The sequence below is a fragment of the Nelumbo lutea genome, chromosome 2 (genome assembly GCF_056320005.1).
Source record: "Nelumbo lutea isolate HS-2025 chromosome 2, American lotus-T2T, whole genome shotgun sequence".
In the NCBI taxonomy this organism is placed as follows: domain Eukaryota; kingdom Viridiplantae; phylum Streptophyta; class Magnoliopsida; order Proteales; family Nelumbonaceae; genus Nelumbo; species Nelumbo lutea.
The window spans coordinates 71,254,242-71,276,375 of NC_142685.1; the positions used below are offsets into that span (position 1 = coordinate 71,254,242).

Consider the following 22,134-nt stretch of genomic DNA (forward strand, 5'->3'; position numbering starts at 1 on the left):
ACCTACACTGTGTAGGAGTCCACAGAATAATATACAAACTGCACTTGCAGTGACCTACAGTTTTACAACTTTAATGCAGCTTCTCAGCTGAAAAAAAAAAAAAACTCAGTAGAAACAGCAATACGAGTGGTGGTTCACCACACCTAATCGGCTGATATCCACTTTCTAGGGTAGCCGAATAGTCACTTAAGATTTAGGGTTCATCAACAGTCCCTTAGAGAGCTGAATAGAGCAACACACAATCGGAGGAAGGGGGACAGTCCCTACTCAGATTTTGAGACATTAACAGTCCATCGAAAGAGTGCAAGAAGAGAACCATAAACAGAAAAAATTCAGCTCAGTACCTAGGTCACCCGAACTGTGAATAGGCAGTACAATCATGGACTCAAACTTCTCTTTAGGTCAGAACCCCCCTTTGTACATCTGGGATGGTTTTCTACAGTCTTCTTAGTCGAGAAACACCAGTTACCAGCACCTAAGGCTGAAGGATGAAGGAAAAACCCTTTTCTGCGCTAGGAAGTTGAACAATCAGCTTTCTTGTAGCAGATCCCTACTCGGTAATGGAGACTAAACGCAGCACTAGAGAATGCTTCCTCTTCCTTGTCTTCGAGCATCAGGACTATAGCTTCTACGCAACAGTGGAGAGAGACCTCAGCTGGTTGTTTCCAGGCCTGGATGGTCCTGCTCTGATACTATGTTGAGCAGAAGAAGAAGGAGAAGAAGAAAGGAAAGAAGGAAGAAGGAAGAAGAAGAGGAGGCTACTAAGTTAAGGCCTCAAAAAGAACTACTTCAGTCAAGTGAAGCATTGTATTTATACTATACTGGTCGTACAACACAAGAGGTCTACAAAATTACAAAAATACCCCTACAGGAACTAAACCTGTGTATAGTACATATAATACACCTATCAACAGATACCCATGATTAGAATACAACATCCCTTTCCTAGACATACCTTCAAATAGGAAAATACTCTATTCTTTGCTTTCATATGAGATGATTTAGGCTTGTGCATATATTGGCTAACCACACTCACAGCATATGATATATCTAGTCTCGTCAAACACAAGTCGATAAGGCGACTGACAAGCCTTTGATACACACCTTTGTCAGAAAGGACATCTCCACCATCAACTCCCAACTTATGATTGGGATCCATTGGAGTTTCAGCCGGTTTACAATTTACCTCTTGAAGCAGATTAATGACATATTTCCTCTAAAAAATATAAATGCCCTTCTTTGACCATGCAACCTCAATCCCTAGGAAATACTAGAGATTTCCAAGGTCCTTAATTTCAAATTCAGTAACAAGAAAAGACTTCGATTTAGAAATTCCAAAGATATCATCCCCTATGATAACAATATCATTGACATATATTATCAACATAGTCACTTTTCTATTTGCTCTCCTAATAAACAAGAAATAGTCAACTTGAGATTGTGAGAAGTCAATTTTCAAGACAGCTTTTCTAAATCTATCAAACCAAGCTCTAGGGGACTATTTAAGGCCAAAAAGGGATTTCTTCAAATGGAAAACCTTTCCTTCACTCCCAAGGATGTTCACTCTTGGAGGAAGTTCCATGTAAACTTCTTCCTTAAGGTATCCATTAAGGAAGGCATTCTTAACATCCATTTGATGCAAGGGCCAAGAATAATGGGCAGCAAGAAACATGATAACTCAGATCGAATTCATCTTGGCTACTAGAGCAAAGGTTTCTTGGTAAACAATGTCATAAGACCAAGTGTACCCTTTTGCTACAAGTTGAACTTTATACCTTTCAATTGAGCCATCAATTTTATGCTTCACTATGTAAACCCACTTGCATCCAACAGGAACTTTGCCTTTTGGAAGAGAAACAATTTCCCATGTCTAGCCTTTTTTTTATCCATAACAGCACTTTTATTAAAAGAAATAAGATACAACCAGAAAGGAGGGGTAAAATGTCTTAACCCTCCCTTTCAAACCCGAAAAACATATTATAGAATAGCAAAAAACAAATTAGATCTTCCCACCCCTATTTAGCCAAGGAGTCAGCCATGGAGTTGGTACTCCTCTTAGCCCATTGAAACCTTATGGTCATGTTCTGAGTTAGTTGCTTGATTTTCTTTCATTTGAGAACTTCCACATGCTGGACTCTTCCATCTGCAACCATCTAACAGTCAGCTGGGAGTCAACTTCCACCAGTAACTTGCTAATATTCAACTGCTTAGCCCTTTTGACTCCTAAAACTACTAGGATGTCAGCTCTCAGAGAATCCCCCCAGCCTATACATCCTGAGAACATAGCAATAATTTGCCCTTCTTCGTTCCTGAAAATACCACCTATGCCTGAAGGGCCAGGATTTCCTTCACTACTACCATCAAAGTTCAATTTGATGAAACCCAAGTCTAGTGGAATCCAAACAGGTCTGATATCACTAGACATAGGAGTTGACCGAGCCACTTCTTCCCAGTTTCTAATGATATCTCCTACTGCATAGGCTTCAAAAAGCTTCAAAGATTTGACCCAATGAGCCACCCTGACATATACAAGTTCTATGAGGGCTTCCCTGCTTTTCTCTTTTTCATGAAATAATTTTTTATTTCTTTCTTCCCAAACTGTCCAACAAACATCAGCTCTAGCGCATCTCCACAAAATTTTACCTCTCTTCTTTAGACCCCTCACTAGAGTGGAGCTAAACAAGTTTTGCACACTTGAAAGGGAGGGCCACCTGCAACCAAATAAAGAAAAGAACCAACACCAAATATCTCAAACAAAAGGGCAAGAGACAAGCAAGTGATAGCAGCTTTCACCATTCTTCTTACATAAGATGCACCAGTGTGGGGATAAACACCAATTAGGCCTTTTCTTTTGAAGTAGGTCACAATTGTTACACTTTTCTAGGATTGCTTTCCAACAAAAAGCACCTACCCTAGGAGGGATGGGGCTACCCCAAACTTCCCGAACTAGAAAAAAAGGCCCAGGTACCGGACTATACTGTGTCAATGCTTTGAATGAGGAGCAGGAGAAGATACCTGAGGGAACAAGGTACCACACCCTGGAGTCCACAATGGAAGGTTCAAGGACCACCTCAGGTAATCCTAAGACCCCTTGGATCATAGACTTAGGTGCTTCTGATCACATGACCAACCTTTCCACTTTGTTTGTTTCATATGAATTGCTTCCTGGTCGTGACAAAATCACCTTAGTTGATGGCTCTCTTGCCTCTATTTCTAGCAAAGGAACTGTCAAGGCTACGGACTCCTTACTCCTATCTTCCACCCTTCATGTACCTAGGTTAAATACCAATTTTTTATCTCTAAGTAGCTTAACCAAGTCATTGAATTGTTGTGTAACATTTTTTCCTTCTCGTTGTGTTTTTCAGGATCTGGAGTCCCGGAAGGTGATTGGGAGTGGCCATGAAGCGAATGGAATATACTTGCTTGACACTCCTGGACAATGCCTAGATCATCCTAAGAATGCTGCCTTTGGTTCTACCTCTTCAGAGTCTGTCAGTCGAATCATGTTGAGTCATTGTCATTTGGGTCATTTGCCTTTTTCTGCTTTAAGTCATCTATTTCCTGAACTGTTTAAGGGAATCAGTGTGTCCAGTCTTAACTGTGAGTCGTGTCAGTTATCAAAGCATTGTAGAAACAATTACCCTTTGAGCAATAAAAGATCATCTTTTCCTTTTAATATTGTGCACTCTGATGTGTGGGGGCCTTACCACTTATCTTCTATGGGGGGCTACAGATATTTCATCTTGTTTATTGATGATTTTTCTTGATTCACTTGGATATACCTAATGAAATCTCATGATGAAGTTCCAAGACTTGTGAGGCAATTTCATGAATTTGTTTTAACTCAGTTTGATACTAGAATTAATATTTTCATATCTGACAATGCAAAAGAGTATTTTGAGAAGAGTTTATCCTTTTATCTCTCTGACATGGGAGTTATTCATCAAAGTTCTTGTGTTAGAACCCCTGAACAGAATGGAGTTGCTGAAAGAAAAAATAGGTATATTGTTGAAGTTGCAAGGAGCCTTTTGTTTGCCTCACATGCTCCCACAAGATTTTGGGGTGATGTTGTTCTCACTGCTACCTATCTCATAAACCGTATGCCATCCAGGGTTTTAGGGTTTAAATCCCCCTTTAGTCTTCTTCATCCAGATAAGAATATCTTACCTATTCCTCTTCGTGTGTTTGGTTGCACCTGTTATGTTCACATTCCAAGTGCCCAGAGACATAAGTTTGATCCAAAAGCCCACAAATGCATCTTCCTTGATTATTCCCCCACACAAAAGGGTTATTGTTATTTTGATCCAAAGACTGGCACTCGGTATGTCTCAATGGATGTCACCTTTGATGAACTTTCTCTTTTTTATGGGTCCTCTCAGGAAGGACATTGTCAACAGGGGGAGAGTTTGTCACAAGTGTTTGCTCTTCCTCTCCCTGTCCCAATTGAGTCTCTTGATAAGCTTGTGTCCCCACCAAATGAACCAAGGGAGGATCAGTCACTTCATTCTCCTTGTCCTAGTGCTCCTTTCTCTTTACCTCCTCGTCCTACCCACAATCCCAAGGTGTATCAAAGGCAAAGATCCAAGAATGAGCAGGTTGTTTCCCTTACAACAGATGAGCATCATACACTTCCAATCACAGATGAGACAACAGGTGTTGTTTCAACCTCTTTGGAACCATCTTTCCCGGATCTTGATGTTCCCATTGCTTAGGAAAGGAAAACAGAAGCATAATGCACATTGCATTTCTAAACACCTTTCTTATGATCTACTTTCTCCTTCATACTTTGCCTATCTCTCTTCAGTTGCTTCCAACCCTATTCCTAGGTCTGTGTCAAAAGCTCTTGAGATTCCAGAATAGAGAGATGCCATGGAATCTGAAATGGTTGCCCTATACAAAAATGACACTTGGGAAGTGGTGGATTTGCCTGAAGGGAAGGATCCGGTTGGTTGCAAGTGGGTCTTTACCATTAAATACCGAGCTGATGGGACTATTGAGAGGTACAAGGCCAGACTGGTTGCCAAAGGCTACACACAGATGTATGGGATTGATTACTTGGAGACCTTTGCTCCTGTTGCTAGGATGACATCTGTGAGGGTTCTCTTTTCTTTGGCAGCTCACTTTGATTGGCCCCTTTATCCGTTCGATGTAAAGAATGTGTTTCTGAATGGTGACTTACATGAGGAGGTCTATATGTCTCTCCCTCCAAGAATGTATGGAAGTGATATGCAAGAAAAGGTATGCAAATTGAAGAAATCTCTTTATGACCTCAAACAGTCTCTTATAGCATGGTTTGAGAAATTTAGAACACGCTAAATTTGGCTATACTTAGACACAGTCAGCTCATACTCTTTTTGTGAAGAGAAGTGAATCTCTGTCAGTATATCTCATTGTGTATGTTGATGACATTGTTGTGACTGATAATGATGCCTCAGGAATTCGTGCTCTTAAATCTTTCCTTCGTACAAATATTGAGATTAAGGATCTAGGGGAGTTGAGATTCTTCCTTGGCATAGAAGTTGCTAGATCCAAGGATGGGATTCTTATCTCCCAAAGGAAGTATGTCCTTGACTTGCTCTCTAAAACTGGGAAGATGGGTGCTAGACCAGCTGCAACTCCTATTGATATGAGTCACAAACTTTCCGCTACAGATGGAACATTGTTGGAAGATAAAGGGGTCTTTCAAAGACTTCTTGGGAAGCTCCTGTACCTATGCATGACTCGGCTAGATATTGCATATGTTGTTAGTTGTATTAGCCAATTCATGCATGCTCCTCGAGACACTCATATGGCAGCTGAAGAACGAATTTTGTGTTATTTGAAAGGCTCTCCAGGAAAAGGGGTTTCGTATACCAAGCATGGACATCTGAAACTTGAAGCTATACTGATGCTGACTGGGCTGGAAATATTGATGACAGAAGATCTACTTCAGGGTATTGCAGTCTGGTGGTTGGTAATGTTGTCTCTTGGAGGAGCAAGAAACAATCAGTTGTGGCCCGATCCTCAGCAGAAGCAGAATATAGGGCCATGGCACATGGAGTCTCTAAACTATTGTGGCTAAGGTCATTGATGGAAGAACTTGGGATTGATTATGACAAGCCAATTATGTTGTACTGTGATAATCAGGCTGCCATCAACATTGCCCACAACCCCGTAGAACATGATAGAACTAAACATATTGAGGTTGATAGACACTTTATTGGAGAAAGAGTCTCTTCGGGTGAAGTGTGTCTTCCATTCATTACTTCTGAAGGACAATTGGCAGATTTTCTCACCAAGGGTATTCCCAAGGCAAGGCTTCAGCATGACACTGGCAAGCTGGGCATGATTAACATCTATGCTCAGCTTGAGGGGGAGTGTAGAGAAGATGGGCCGAATGGCGCATAGGCTGTTATTCTATGTTATATTTATGTTCTTCTCTGTAATGGGCCTTATTTTGGGCCCATACTCTTCTATACTCAGTTTTTTTTTAATTTCTTGTCCAACCAAGGGCCTCTCTTGTAATTACTCAAAGATCAACTTAATAAAAGTGTATTAGAGTGTTAGAGGGAGGTTTAAGTTCGAACCTCTCATCCTCTAACCCTCCTTGTCGTAGCTCTCTCTCTCTTAGCATCTCTAATCTTCTCTTGTTTGTTCTTTCTGGTTTTCTTGCACAGTCCCATACTTCAAGGGCTGTTTTTCATCTTGCTCCTTTGTCTCACCTTATTGCTCTCTTCAATGAACCTTATCACATTGAAATCCCCTCCCACACACCACGGCCCCTCTCACAGACCTCTAATATCTCCCAGTTCCTCCCAAAGCTCCTTCCTTTGTTTGTGTTTCGACTGTTGCTACAGTAGTCCGAACAAGAAGAGGAGAAGAAGAAGAAGAAGAAGAAGAAGAAGAAGAGAAGAAGAAGAAGGGTCTGTCAAAAATCTGATGGTTAACCCATTCAGTCAACCCCCTTAATCTATATTAGATTCTAATCATAGTTACAAAGACAAAAATGACCTTACTTAAGTGTGGGGCAGAGTAACTCTAATAACACTGCCACATAAGCAAGTTACTTAATAAACAGAAGAAGACTAAACTACCCCTATTCGACACATCTTAACACTTCCCCTCAAGCTGGAGAATATATGTCATATAATCCCAACTTGTTACATAGATAGCTCACTTTCCCTGAGCTTAGAGCTTTTGTAAGCAAATCTGCCCACTGGTCATTGGAGCCCACATGTTCTGTATTTATCTCCCTGGCAAGAACCTTCTCTCTCACAAAGTGGCAATCAACCTCTATGTGCTTTGTTCTCTCATGAAAGATAGGATTGGATGAGATATGTAGTGCAGCTTGGTTGTCACAGTACAATTTCATAGGTTTATCCATGTGAAATCCAATTTCTTGTAGGAGATTCCTCAGCCACACTAATTCACAGGTAGTGTGAGCCATGACCCTATATTCGGCTTCAGCACTGCTTCTGGCTACAACCGTCTGCTTTTTACTCTTCCATGTCACAAGATTTCCTCCCAGAAATGTGCAATAGCTTGTAGTAGATCTCCTGTCACTCACTGAGCCTGCCCAGTCTGCATCTGTATACCCAACTACTTCAAGTTTTCCTCTTGGTTTATACAATAGCCCACAGCCTGGAGCTCCTTTCAGATACCTCACAATTCTAAGGACTGCATCCCAATGAGGTATACGAGGGTTCTGCATGAATTGGCTCACCACACTGACTGCAAAGGAGATGTCGGGTCTCGTGATAGTCAGATAGTTCAGCTTTCCCACTAGTTGTCTATACCTTCTAGGATCTTCAAATACTTCTCCTGTATCACTGCTCAACTTAACATTTGGTTCCATAGGGGTCTCAGCCGGCTTTGCACCTAACAGTCCTGTTTCTTCCAATAGATCAAGAACATATTTCCTTTGGCACAGATTCACACCTTGTTTTGACCTGGCAACCTCGATTCCCAAGAAATACTTTAATGTTCCAAGGTCGTTTGTTTGAAAATGATTTTGCAGAAATACCTTTAGTTTGCCAATCCCCAATTTATCACTACCAGTGATGACAATATCATCCACATAGACGACTAATAAAATCTTCCCAGCTTCTGAGTCATAGCTGAACACTGAGTGATCAACCTGGCATTGCTTCATTCCAAAACTCTTCACCACTTTGCTGAACTTCCCAAACCAAGCACGTGGAGATTGCTTCAACCCATAAATTGCTTTCTTCAGCCTGCACACCTTATCACCCTCCCCCTGAGCAACAAACCCAGGTGGTTGCTCCATATATACCTCCTCCACTAGATCACCATGGAGGAAGGCATTCTTTATGTCAAGTTGAAGGAGAGGCCAATCATACATAACTGCCAAGGAAATTAGAACACGAACGGAACCAATTTTAGCCACCGGAGAGAATGTCTCCATATAGTCCACACCATACACATGTGAGTAACCTTTAGCAACAAGTCTGGCCTTCAGACGCTCCACACTACCATCTGGCAAGTATTTCACAGTATACACCCATTTACAGCCCACAGCATGCTTCCCAGGTGGAAGAGTAGAAAGTTCCCACGTTTGAGTATGTTGAAGGGCAGAAAGTTCCTCCTCCATTGTCCGCCGCCATCCAAGTGAACTAAGAGCTTCTTGAACATTGTTAGGTAGGGAAATAGAAGACAAAAGTGAAACAAACTGATGATGTGAGGTAGAAAGACGAGATAATGAAACAAAATTGGGAATGGGATGGAGTGTGGAACTATGTTTACCTTTCCGTAAGGCAATGGGTAGGTCAAGATCTGAAGGTTCAGCAATAAGAGCCATGAGAGGATACGCAGATGAGGTAGAAGCAGGAGAAGGGGCCGGTGTCATTTGACGTGTATACACTCGTCGGATCGGTGGTCGTTCAGTGGTGACCTGCACTGGATGAGGAGATGAGTCTACTCCAACAACAGCCTCTGGAACTGAATCACTGACAGGAAGAGGAAGAGGAGGTAAGGGTGAGGACAAGGGTGCTTCATGACTGGAGAAGAAGGGGACAAACTCAAAAAATGTGACATCAGGGCAGACATAGCACTTTCGGGCAAGAGGATTATAACACTTGTACCCTTTTTGAGTCTGAGAGTAGCCAAGGAAGACACATTTAATTGAGCGTGCATCTAGCTTGTCTATTCCAGGACTCAGATTATGAACAAAGCACACACAACCAAAGACACGAGGAGTTAATGGAAACGGAGATAAAGTGGGAAACAAGATGGAGAAGGGGGACCGACCATGAAGAATAAAAGAAGGCATCCGATTAATGAGAAAACATGCAGTGAGTACAGCATCACTCCAAAACCGTTTAGGAACATGCATGTGGTGAAGCATAGACCGAGCAATTTCAAGAAGATGACGATTCTTCCGTTCATCCACCCCATTTTGTTGAGGGGTGAAAGCACACGAGGTCTGATGAATAATGCCATGCTGTTCTAATTACTGTTGAAATGCAGTAAGAAAGTATTCACGACCATTATTTGAACGGAGAACTTTGATTGGAACACCAAATTGTGTGCATATTTCAGCATGGAATTTTTGAAAAATGGAAAATAATTCACTTCTTTCTTTCATTAAGTAAATCCATGTCATTCTTGAACAATCATCAATAAAGGAGACAAAATACTTGTACCCATTATAAGACTCTATTTTGATCGGACCCCAAACATCTGAGTGAACCAAAGAAAAAGGACTCAACATACAACTCTCAACTCTTGGACTGAAGGACCCACGACGGTGTTTACCAAACTAACATGACTCATATTGTAGAACTGACAACTGACTCAATGATGGAACCAACATCTTGAGGACCTTAAGAGATGGATGTCCTAGTCGGCAATGCCATTGTAGAGGAGTAAGGGAAGTCTGAAGTGCAATTGAAGATCCACCGCCATCAAGGTAATACAATCCACCGGCTTCATGCCCCCCACCAATCTTCTTCCCCGTCTTGAGATCCTGAAAAACACAAGTGGAAGGAAAGAGGGTAACAGAACAGTTAAGAGCTTTGGTTATTTTACTAACAGACATAAGATTGAATGGAAACTTAGATACGTATAAAACAGATGATAAAGGGACAGAAGCCAAGTCAACATTACCAACACCACAGATGGGAGATGAGGACCCATTGGCAAGTTTAATAGTTTGTGGTGTGGAGGTTTCAACAAGAGAAGAGAACACACCTGGAGTCCCGGTCATACGATCTGAGGCTCTAGAGTCAATAATCCATGAAGGAATTTTAGATGACATGCAAGCAATACCTGATTGGGCATGTGTGGCAGTGGTATGCAGTGAAGTAGTTTGAAGGAACCGTTCATACTCATCACGCAGAACACTCACCATCTCCCTCCCAGAAGTAGATGTAGATGTGGAAGGAGTTAGGTCTGCCAGTTTACTGTCACTAATAGCAACCTCGCCTGTTACAACATGATTAGCCCATTTAGAGGGAGGGCCATGTAGATCATAACAGAAATTCACCGTGTGTCCTTCCCTGCCACAATGAGTACACTTCCTTGCAGAGTTACTCTTTCCTTTGCCACGACCTCCCCCTGAGTCACGACCACCACCCTGGCCAAACATGGAACTACCACGGCCTCTTCGGGAGGCATGACCTCCCCCTCTTGTACTATGTCGACCACTTCTAGCTGTCACAAGTGCTGATCTATCATACTGTGTGGGGTTCTCTGTCTGGCCCAAAGAGATTCTACGAAGTTTTGAGAATACTTCCTCAAGTGTAGGAAGAGTAGAGCCCCCAAATATTTGAGCTCTAACTGGTTCATATTCCGACTTCAGCCCCACTAAGAATCTTGTAACATCTAGCTGCTCCCTTTGTTGTTGGTGAACTTGAATATCTGGAGTAAGGGGATCATAGACATTGAGTTCATTCCTTATATTCTTCATGCAGGCATAGAACTCTTCTAGTGTTTTGGTTCCTTGTTATAAATCAAAGTACTCCTGATACAGCTGATATACTCTTGTTGTGTTATCTTGTCCAGAATATAGCTTCTTAGCATGCTCCCATATATCCTTAGCCGTATCAAGGAACATGAAGTTGGCATTGATTTTGGGTTCCATACTATTCCACAGCCAAGTCATGGTTTGAGCATCTTCTTGTTCCCAATCATCAAACCCTAGAGAGTCAACCGGTGGCTTCTCATCTCTAACATGCTTTGCTTTCTTATTTGCCTTGAGAAAAACTTCCACTGATTTAGCCCATGGAACATAGTTCTCCCCATTTAGCTTAATTGAGGTCATTTGTACTCCTAGGTAGTTGGAGGAAATTACTACACTAGGTTTCTGATCATTGTAGCCATCTCCTATTGCTGCCATTGTACTCTTTCACAGTTGTCTCTAACTTTACTTCTCAGCTACAAGCTGATTGATGTTGTTCACAGTTTGACATTTCAGCACCTATTGCAGCCTCTAAACACCACTGCTGACTTCACACACTTGTTCTTATTCACACTACTGCTGACTTCACACACTTACGTCCCACATAAGCATCAGTTTACCATTCACTAATCACAAGTAGAGGCTCTCTTACAACCACTCAAGCACCACAACACAGCCAAATCTGCTGCACCCGGTTCAGACTTATTTAACACACTTAAGAGGGCATTACACAACCACAAGGAGTTCGGCAAGGTCACTGCATTCTACCTTACACCACTCGGCCACTTACAGCAGCCCTAACACCATTCAACGACTTACAGCAACCCTACACCATTCGGCTACTGCACACACAGCCCTTCCTAGGGCAACAATGAACCTAGTTCTCTAGGTTCTACTCAGTACAACAGCTTCTTGTTGGGTTTCTACCCAAAAATATAAGTAACACTAGAAGAAGAGAGAACCGACCTTCCTTTGAGAATATCAATCAACCATTCACTATTGAAGTCACTTTCCTTGTTGAAGAAGGTTATGCGCAGCAGAGAGACAAGCTGTAATGTTTCTGACCTAGGGCGAACCAGTTCTCTCCATCGACTGATCAGAAACGAAGGTGAAGAGTCACGAACATTGCTGAGGTGCTTTACCAACTGACTTAGGTCAGGAGCATTGCTCTACCATGTTTCGACTGTTGCTACAGTAGTCCGAACAGGAAGAGGAGAAGAAGAAGAAGAAGAAGAAGAAGAGAAGAAGAAGAAGGGTCTGTCGAAAATCTGATGGTTAACCCATTCAGTCGACCCCCTTAATCTATATTAGATTCTAATCATAGTTACAAAGACAGAAATGACCTTACTTAAGTGTGGGGCAGAGTATCTCTAATAACACTGCCACATAAGCAAGTTAATAAACAGAAGAAGACTAAACTACCCCTATTCGGCACATCTTAACAGTAATCATTGGGACCATAAACATTGGTAAGGACCCACTCAAATCCATCTGACACCTGCTTAAATTTGACAGAAATTGAGAACCTTCCCACTAATTCTTCCACTCCCTCACTACTTCATCCTTCCACAAAGTAATTAACCCTCCAGATGAGCCCCTCCTAGGCTCATAACCCACCTCAGTCCGTTCACTCTCCACACACTTCTAGCCCACCTTTTGTCAAAAGTCATAAGTTTAGATTCCTGAATTAAAACAATATCTGGATTTTCTTTCTCTAAAACTTCCTTTATTAAGGCTCTTTTTCTTACACCCCCCAATCCTCTCACATTCCAGCTTATAATCTTCATTCCTTCCACAGCTCTACCTAGCCCCACTCCCTTTCCTTCTAGTAGCCTCCTTTTCTTCCCCTCCCTTTCCTCACTCTACCCCCTGTGCTCACGTTCACTTCCAAATTTAATTTCTCAGCTTCGCCCAACCTTCTCTTCCTCCTATTCCCACCATCTTTTTCAGCCCGTAAATACCCTTTCAGCTCGTTTAGGTTTCTCACCTTACAACCTAACTTTTCTAAAAACTCAGCTAATGACTCTACTTCTTCCTCTTCCTTCTCTTCCTTTTCCCCTTTACCTCACTCCTCTTATTCCCCTCCTTCTCCTCCTCCATCTTACCACTGTCCTTCTTAGTTTCCCCTTTGGTTATTTCATTTGGATCTGTTCTCCCCACCCTCACCACCTTCTCACCCCCCTCCTGTAACTCCCCAACCTCCTCAATATCAGCCTTTGGACCTTGGGTATTCAGCAAAGGGGCACGACTAGGATCTGAAAGACAAACATCACAGGCAGAGCAAACATTAATATCTAAAATCGAAACCACGGCCATACTTGGGACTGAAGGAGAAAGAGAAGAGACATTCAACTGGGTAAGTCCATAAACTCTTCGTGTAGGCTTATTTGGTTGGCACCTAGGCCAACTTCACCCTTGTTCGTACTTCCAAGGCTTTGTCGTTCATCCCCGTCTATGCCGTCTCTACTCGAATTATGATGAGCAGCCTGTACAACATGCTCTAAGAAAAGGATATCAATATTCAGGGCATCTTCCAACTCTCCTTGATGATCTTCCCACTAAAGTTCAGCTTCAACATCTGAGTCTGACATCTCCTCTGAATTGTCGCAACTTACCCATCCGTCGTCCTCGTCTTCACAGTCTTCCTTACTCCCCCTGGAGAACCTCGGGTTTGGCCTTTCTCGTTCTGATCCATCTTGGTCACCTTCTCTGTGTTTTGTCACTAGTAACCAGCCCAGCTTCCTCTTCAATAAGCTCTGGTTGCCTAAAGAAAAAATTCGGTTCTCAGGGGTCGGGCCACGTGAAGAAGATAAACCCATATTCTTGTCTATCAATGGCTGAGTAGAGATTCGACTCACGTGACCACTTAAGTGGTCACATGAGTCCAAAAGCTGATTGTGGCCCTTCAACTCGATGAGAACCACCCGACCCGAAAATGAACCAGTTGGTTCAAAGAGTGTGGTGCGTAGCTCGAACTTAGTCTTGGGCCGAACCCCCCCTCTCTGGTCTGACCTGGTTACCCCTTTGACCAAGTCTGCATAGGACAAAACAGTGGTAGAGTTGTTTTGGTTTTCAAAAAAATTTGAAAACTTTTCCACAAATGCCTCTTTGCTTTTGACCTTCGACTTTTCAGCTTCCTCATTCAGAGAAACCTTCACTCCAACGGCTGCCACATGTCCAGACTTCCTTTGCTCAAACCTGCCAACTGTAACCCATCTTGCCACGTCATCATCACCCTCAAGCTTCGACCTCCCTAGCCACTCTAACGTTTCAACTTCCGAACTCACCCAGACTTTATACCAATAGCCTTCTGCACATATTTGTACTACCCTTGGAACTTCCTCAGGCTTCATTCCAGCAACTCTCAAGTGTGTTGCCCTCAAATCTGTGGTCTTATACGACAGAAGAACACGGCCCATCACCTGCACCAGATTCTCCAAGGTTGATTTTTGCCATAGATGAAAGGGTAAACCCAGCAGCTTCAGTTTAAAGCTTCCATCTACAACAGCAACCTCATTTGAAAGAGGACACCGGTTTTCAATTCTTACAGGACCTTCACTCGTTTCCGACATAGTGAAATCCATCAACAACTCACCCACATCAAGGATTGCTTTCCTATCGTGGAAAGGAATAAGGATGACCATCTAGTTCAATCCAAGCTTTGTTGTCACCTCTTCTAGCAGCCCCTTCCAGTCCTTCACCTCCTCCCTCGTAGATAAGATGTATTTCTTTTCCTAGTTTCCTTTCTCCTCATCCAATGCAGCTCTTGGTTCTGGGATAGTAAACGCCACAGTTGGCTTTCCTTGGGTTCCCACTATGTCTTCTAAGCCCAGCCTCTCTAGTCTCTTTCTTCTTTCTGTCATCTCTTCTTTCTTACTTTGTCCGCCAACTACTCTCTCTGTTTGCACCTTCACTGCCTTCGATTCCTTACTGACTAATCTCCTGTGTAGAGCATTAGCCACTGCTGTCCACACCTTCAGGGATAACTAATATCTGTCTCTTCCTTTTGTCGAACTTCTCTTCCAAGGTAACAAACCAACCACTAGAGTTCTTCCTTCTCTCAGCTGTGTATTGTCTCCTTGCCTGCCTTAGCGTACCTTTCCACCTTTCACTCCAACTCACCTAGCCAGCGGCACCATCTAGGAAACTCTGAAACCACGGAACGACATCTCCCACTAACAGAACAATTCCTTTCTTTCCTTCTCTGATCTTAATTGTAAGCTCCTTTTGGTAAAAAGTCTCCTCTAGCAACAATTCCTTTCGTTCTATTCTCAACACTTTTTCAAGTGCCTCCATTTCCTGTAAGGGATAAAAACATAAGCAATAGAAGAGATATAGGAACAATAAGAGGGAGATAAGGTATCATAAGAGACATAGTTTGAGATATGATATTTAGCACATGTTTGTTTTTCTTTACAAACTGCAATAGGAAGGTTAAGGTCAAAATCCACACTAAGAGGCTCAGCAGTAGATTCAACATAGGCATCAAAAACAAGAAGAGGTTTGGAATCCAAATTACCTGAGTTCGGGAAGTCAGATTGTAATGGACATTCAATCTCTGGAGTCATCCTCTTCTTCACTAGCTCCAAGTAACACAGCCTTCAAATCATCAAAAGGTTTGATGTTCATGATTCCTTTTATGTTGAATTTCTCCACAAACCTCTGCAATTCTTCCCCAATCTGACACTTTTTTGGTTGATGTTAAAATCAAGTTTTTCTTCCAAGATTCTTTCTCCATATCTAGGAGCATCCTTCGACTTCTGGTATTACTACATACAATCGCTTGTAGATCTCCTACCTTTTGTTTTCCTTCCTTCGATTTTTCTTTGTAACTCTGATTGTTATAGACCTTGGTGTCCCTTCTATGTTTTGAGCTTTGTTTCTCTATCGTGTTCAGCATAAACTCTTGTAGTATATCTGTGAACAATCTCCACCTTGCTCTCTTTCTATCCTCACACACACAATATTTGTTTTCTATCATCTCCAAATCTTTCTAAGATCACCACGAACCATCCTTTCACATTTCTCCTCATCTCAGCTTCAAAACTTTTTCCATCTACATTCACTTCACTCTTCCATCCCAGTCTTTTAATGGAGAAAGTTGTCCCATCCATGAAGCCCTTCAATCATCCAACCACTTCCTCGTCGGTGAAAATGGTGGGCCTCTTCTCTTCTCTAATCTTTAGCATCCACCTATCCTTGTATCTTCCTTCTTCGAAGCAAAAACTCTTAGCTTTGATGTCCATTTTTCTTCTCCGTTTCACTATAGATGAGTATTCATCCATCTCCCTTAGCCCTGGTTGTCGATCATATCCACATCTCCTTGAACATGCTATCTCACAAACATGGATCTTGTTTTATACGGACTCTAGCAATGTCCTTGTTTCTTACTTCTCAACGTGACTAGGTTTCCTCCCACAAAGATACGATAACCACTAGTGAATTTTCTATCATCAACTGATCCAACCCAACTAACATCTTTATATACTTCAACCTTCAAATGCCCATTTTTCTAGAACAACAAACCAGCTCAGGGAAACTTCTTGAGATACCTAAGGATCCTCTCGGCATCCTCTAAATGAGTGGTCTTAGAGGCATGCATGAACTAGCTAAGGGCACCCACAACATAAGCAATGTCAGGTCGGTTCATAGACATAAGAACCTTCCCACAAGTCTCTGGAATTGTTTCACATCTATTGCAGATTTGCAATTTACCAATGGTAATCACCCAACATGTGATTTGGATCAATGGGATAGTCAATTGGTTTCACTCCTAACTTTCCTTAATCCTATAATAGATCTAAAATGTATTTCCTCTGTGAAATGAAGATCCCCTTTTGTGAGCGGGAAATTTCAATTCAAAGGCAATACTATAGGGACCTAGATCTTTCACCTCAAACTGAGTGGCTAAACATACACTAATATCATCACCAATGACTACTAATGTCATCAACGTACACTATTAAAGCTGCAATTTCACCTTACCCCCTCTTCACAAATAATGTATAATCAAACTAGCACTACTTAAAGCTTATATGTTGCACAGCTAAATGAAAGCTATTGAACCAAGCCCTTGATAATTGTTTTAAACTATACAAGGACTTCTTCAGCTTGCACACTTTCCTCTCATTACCCTGGGCATAGAAACTAGGGGTTGGACCATGTACACCTCTTCTTCAAGATCACCATTCAAGAAAGCATTTTTTATATCCAACTAGTGAAGATCCCAATCAAGATTAGTTGCCAATGGAGAAGATTCTGATAAAGTCCATCTTGTCTATTAGGGAAAATGTCTTTATATAATCTACTCAATACACTTAATTAAACCCCTTTGCCACTAACTGGCTTTATACTTTTCCACTATGACATCAGCCTTTTGTTTAACTATAAACACCTACTTACATACTACTGGTTTCTTTCCTTCAAGAAAGTCTACCAACTGCCATGTACCATTTTTACATAAGGCGTTGATCTCTTTTTTCATTGCATCTGTCCATTTAAGTGTAAATAGAGCCTCTGCCACATTCTTAGGGCTAGGGACACCACACCGTTAATGGAAAAGAGAAAGGCAAGGAAAGAAAGTGATTGCGCAGGTCCAGCCAGTGCCACTCCTCCTAAGAATCTCTCAATTGGATGTGCCACAACTAAAGATTCTGAGAACCTATTGGACAACGGTTTAGAACAAGAGAGAGCTAGAATCTGGTCCTTAATCCTGGAAAACCTATTTAATTATAAAAAAAAATCCTGGAAAACCTATTTAATTATCAAAAAAAAATCCTGGAAAACCTATTTGACCAGACCCTAGATATGGAGAATAGCAAAAATAGAGAAAACCACCCCATCACTTAACCAAAGATTGTACCCCAAACTTTAACCCATGTGGGAGCAAGGAGGCTGAATCAAGAGGGGAAAGAAGAGTCAGAAGGAAAGAGAAGAGTGGGAAGGAAGATTGAAGGAAGTAAGGTATATATGAGGAAGAAAGGAAAGAAAAGAAGGAAGCAAAGCGAGATATATAAGTTTAAGTGTGGAATAAATTATGAGAAGGAAAAGAGGAGCTTGAAAAGAAAAAGAGGGGAATACTAGGCAGCTATTGTTAAGGGGTCACAAGCAGGTTGAAATGAAGATAATCAGGTGGAACGTAAGAGGTCTAGGAAGTGCCAAAAAGAGGAGGACAATCAGGAATACTCTCAAAAAAGAAAGACCAGACCTGATCTTGATTCACCCTTCTTAAAAGAATTCCCACCATTTATATTTGCAACCCCCTTGGATATCAAAGCAATTGGCTCCCCGTAAGAACTATTTATCACATTTCTTGTATTCTCCTCCATCTTTACTTCCCAAGATCTACACCCTAATAGATTCATACATTGGGTTCAGCCCCAAATGAAAAGCAAACACCCATTGTTAGGAGAAAAGACACTTGTAGGCTTTTCCATCCTCATTACACTTCCAGTCCATACTCTGATAATGGTCCAACTCCTTTCAAATTGAGGTCAAATCTGAGTAACATAGTGAAAAAATCCTCTCCCCCTACTTATAGGTAGTGGATTCAACTTCCAACTAATAAACCTATGAATAAAGCCACTACTCGGAATACGTGAACTGGCTTGTTCCAAAATCTCATAAGCTATGTCAACCTACATGAAGTTTCTTATTACTTGGGCAGCATAGACGCTAGAAGCCACTCTCCCAATTCCAATTGCCATACTCAGCACTTCTAGACTTTGGTTCCTTAATCTTCCCATTGATATATCCTATCTTCCCCCTTGCAGTGATATAGAGTTTAATCCCCTTTGACCACTCTAGGTAATTGATACCATCTAGGGGAATAACAGCCATAGGGAAGTTCATGTCTAACCCCCCAATCAGTCCACTTTGATTTGAAGAGACACCAGATATAGAAAAGTCCTCAAAAGACATGATAGATCCCTCAGGCCAAACTTATTCAGCTAAGAAAATACTGTAGATAGGGAAGGACCATCACCAAGATACCAGGTGTACTACAAACCAGGACTAGAGGAGGTTAATTTCTCCAGTCCACACAGAGTACTACTGCTGGAAACACAGTGGTTTATGTTTTGTTTGAAGGTGTTGCCTTAACAACCTTAACAGCCTGTACTTTTTTTCTTTTTTAGTGAAATATTTTCTTTTACTATTTCACGGGGGTGCATACTAAAAATCCAATCTCTTTAAGTAGGTACCTTAACCACACTAGCTCACAAGTCGTATGTGCCATGACTCTATAGTCAACCTCAGCATTGCTTCTTGCCACAATTGTCTGCTTCTTACTCTTCCAGGTTACCGAATTACCTCCAAGGAAAGTACAATATCCTGTGGTTGACCTCCTATTAGAGGTAAAACCAACCCAATCAGCATCTATATAACCTTCTTTTCCAAGTTTCCCTCTAAATTTGTACAACAACCAATGTCCCAGAGTTCCCATTAAGTACCATACAATCCTAATAACTGCATTGCAATGAGTTCCCAACAACAGCTCCATACAACATTGCTGGCATTACAACCATTTTATAGAATTTTCCTTTTAGCCTTTTAGCCTGAGTGGTTTTTGCCTATTACATAAGACTACGGATGCACCAATCTGTTTCGCCCATCCTACTCTAGTTGTATGGGAGACACCCTCCTCAATCTCTCCTCTGTTATGAATTATTAAACCAAGGTAACGGAAATGGTCCCATTTTACTGCTTATTATCAGAAAAATAAATAGGAGAAATCTTTTCCTTTGTAATCTTTAGGATGGTTGAATATTGTTTGTATAGGCATTTCCTAAAACAGATTAAAAAATAGCCATAGGAAGAATGTTGATTTAGATAGAATCAAGATGTGAGACTGATGAAAAATGGCACAAGCATTAAAAAAGCATATCCTCGAGAAAATAAGAAAAGACACACAACTATAATGAAAAAGAAACAAAACTTACTTGCTCAACATCACGCTCTGGATTCCCATAACTAACTGGATCTGCCATTCCATCTGAAACAATTATCAAGAAACCACCAGAAAAGCGTTTGTGTCTCAAGCAACTGCATCAGGTTTGACAACTTTGGTACCACAGTCTTCATAGATGAAAATATCGTCTACCTGGGCCTATCATCACATTTCTCAATTTTTAATGTTAAAGGCTTCAAAAAAAGGAAAATAAGAAGACTCTCACCAAGTTCTCAGCAATCAATAGTGAAACTAAGAATCTTGTAATTCTAAATTATGCATAATCCTATCATAACATGGGGATAATGTATCTCCTGAGACAACAACAGAACTTGTTTCTGTAATTGAATTACTGATGTTTTAAACAAATGAACAGGCTATATGTGATCCCATTCAAGGTTTAAAATGCCGATCGTCCAAATATAAGAAACATATCAGAAATGCTGGAAGTATCGTATGGAAATATTGTAAAAATTATAGACATGATGGAAACATTGTAAAATATGCAAAATACAGAATGATATTTTATGAAATGATAAAAGTAGCATGGGAACACCTTTTCAAATTATTATCTTGTTCCAAATCTCTAAACAAAGTTAAGAAACTAAGGTTATAGACAAAAGAATACATTCTGAAATTGCCCTGTAAACCTTAAGATTCAAAGCTTCATGATAGAATGAGTTAAAGAAAAAGTTGAACTCATAAAAAATGTAAATGATTGTAATAGACCAACCAAAATAATCTATTACACAAAAAAGTTAATATTTAACTTCATGTTTGAAATGAATATTGAGCTAGCTCGAAGTGGTAATCAGTAAGTCAGGCGGGCAATAACATTGTTACTCCATATATCTACAATATTGTCACCAACTTATGTTATAATACTATCTCTTGTACTCTACGTAGTGTTGGTAGTGTTTACTAGGAATATGTCAATTCCAGTAAAATTTCATGCTGCTACCCATTGAAGTGGAAATGGAAATATGTCATGGAAACGATCTCTTGTACTCCATATAGTGATGGTAGTGTTTATTGGGGAATATGTCGATTCCAGTAAAATTATCATGTCACTACCAACGGAAGTGGAAATATGTCAAGGAAATATTAGGGAAATTAGGGAGATCTTAAACCATGATCCCATGGAATCAAATTATCAAATTGATAATCCACAATTAAGTTCGTTGGAATCACAAAATTGATATGCATATCGAAGATTGAAGCAAACTATATCCAGAACCATGCTAATGTCATATACACAAAAGTGGAGAATTTTTTATCAATAACTTAAGTTCATTAATAATCAAGCCAAAGGAAGATACAAAATGGATGAGATAAACTCTCTTAACTCCCCCAGATAGAAGTCGTAAAATGAATTACAATATAGCCCAAAAATTAGAGTTTCTTCCCACCCCTTGTGTAGCTAAAGCATTATCCATGGAGTTGGCATCTCTCTTAACCCAATTCATCTTGACATCCATTCCTTGTGTCAAGTATCTAAATTTCCTTTTCTCATTCATGAAAGCCCACCATCCACTCTCCACCTCTTTTTGAAGTCAGTCAATAATCAGCTTAGAATCCCTTTCAATTAATATCTTAGTAAGGTTAAGCTCTTTGGCTCTCTTGGCTCCTTCCAACACAGCAAGGATTTCCGCTCTTAAAGAGTTCCCAACACCAATGGGAGCAGATAAAAGAGCCATAATTTTTTTAAGAATAAATATAAAATTCATTAAAATAAAAAGGAGAAGTACAATGGAAGGTAATAAAATATCACCAAAAGCATGAGAGCCATCTCAAGAGACCCAATAAGGCCCAATAAACTGCATCTTAAAACATGAGCATTACCCAAACACCCAAAAGAAAAACAAAAAAACAAACCCAACACATATCCCCATAAAACAAGGGCCACTAACCCAACACTAAACAAAAGAAAAGATCCCTATCCTAAAGCCCACATCAATCTTCATCTGTGAGCATATTTTCTTGGGTTGAGAAACCCTCATCCCATTCCCCTCTCCATTGCAAATGAGCTTTGTTTTTCTCTTTCTCCACCTTTTTGCTTCTTTCAAATTCCTCAAATGTCTTCCTAGTTTGGGAGATTTAGTACTGTGGTGCAACAGCTTCGGATGAAATAGTGTAGTGTTGATCACTCTATGTTTAGAAGGGAAACTACCTTTGGAAAGATTTTCCTGAAAGCTTTACGTTGATGATATTATTATAGAGAGTGATGGACAGGGTATTGGAGAGTTGAAGTAGTTCTTAGAGAACAAATTCCAACCTAAGGACTTGGGGC

The 22,134-nt window shown here is 40.8% G+C and overlaps 1 protein-coding gene across 2 annotated transcripts in view; it reads right to left on the reverse strand.

Annotated features, from left to right (window-relative positions):
* The window catches only part of LOC148871461 (PH, RCC1 and FYVE domains-containing protein 1-like), a 154,853-nt gene that overhangs the window by 130,333 nt on the left and 2,386 nt on the right, over positions 1 to 22,134 (reverse strand). For both annotated transcript variants that reach the window (XM_088967190.1, XM_088967191.1), the window contains exon 3: positions 19,837 to 20,003. In XM_088967190.1, the coding sequence (XP_088823316.1) occupies positions 19,837 to 19,884 (48 nt within the window). In that variant the 5' untranslated portion in view covers positions 19,885 to 20,003. The remainder of the gene's footprint in view (positions 1 to 19,836; positions 20,004 to 22,134) is intronic.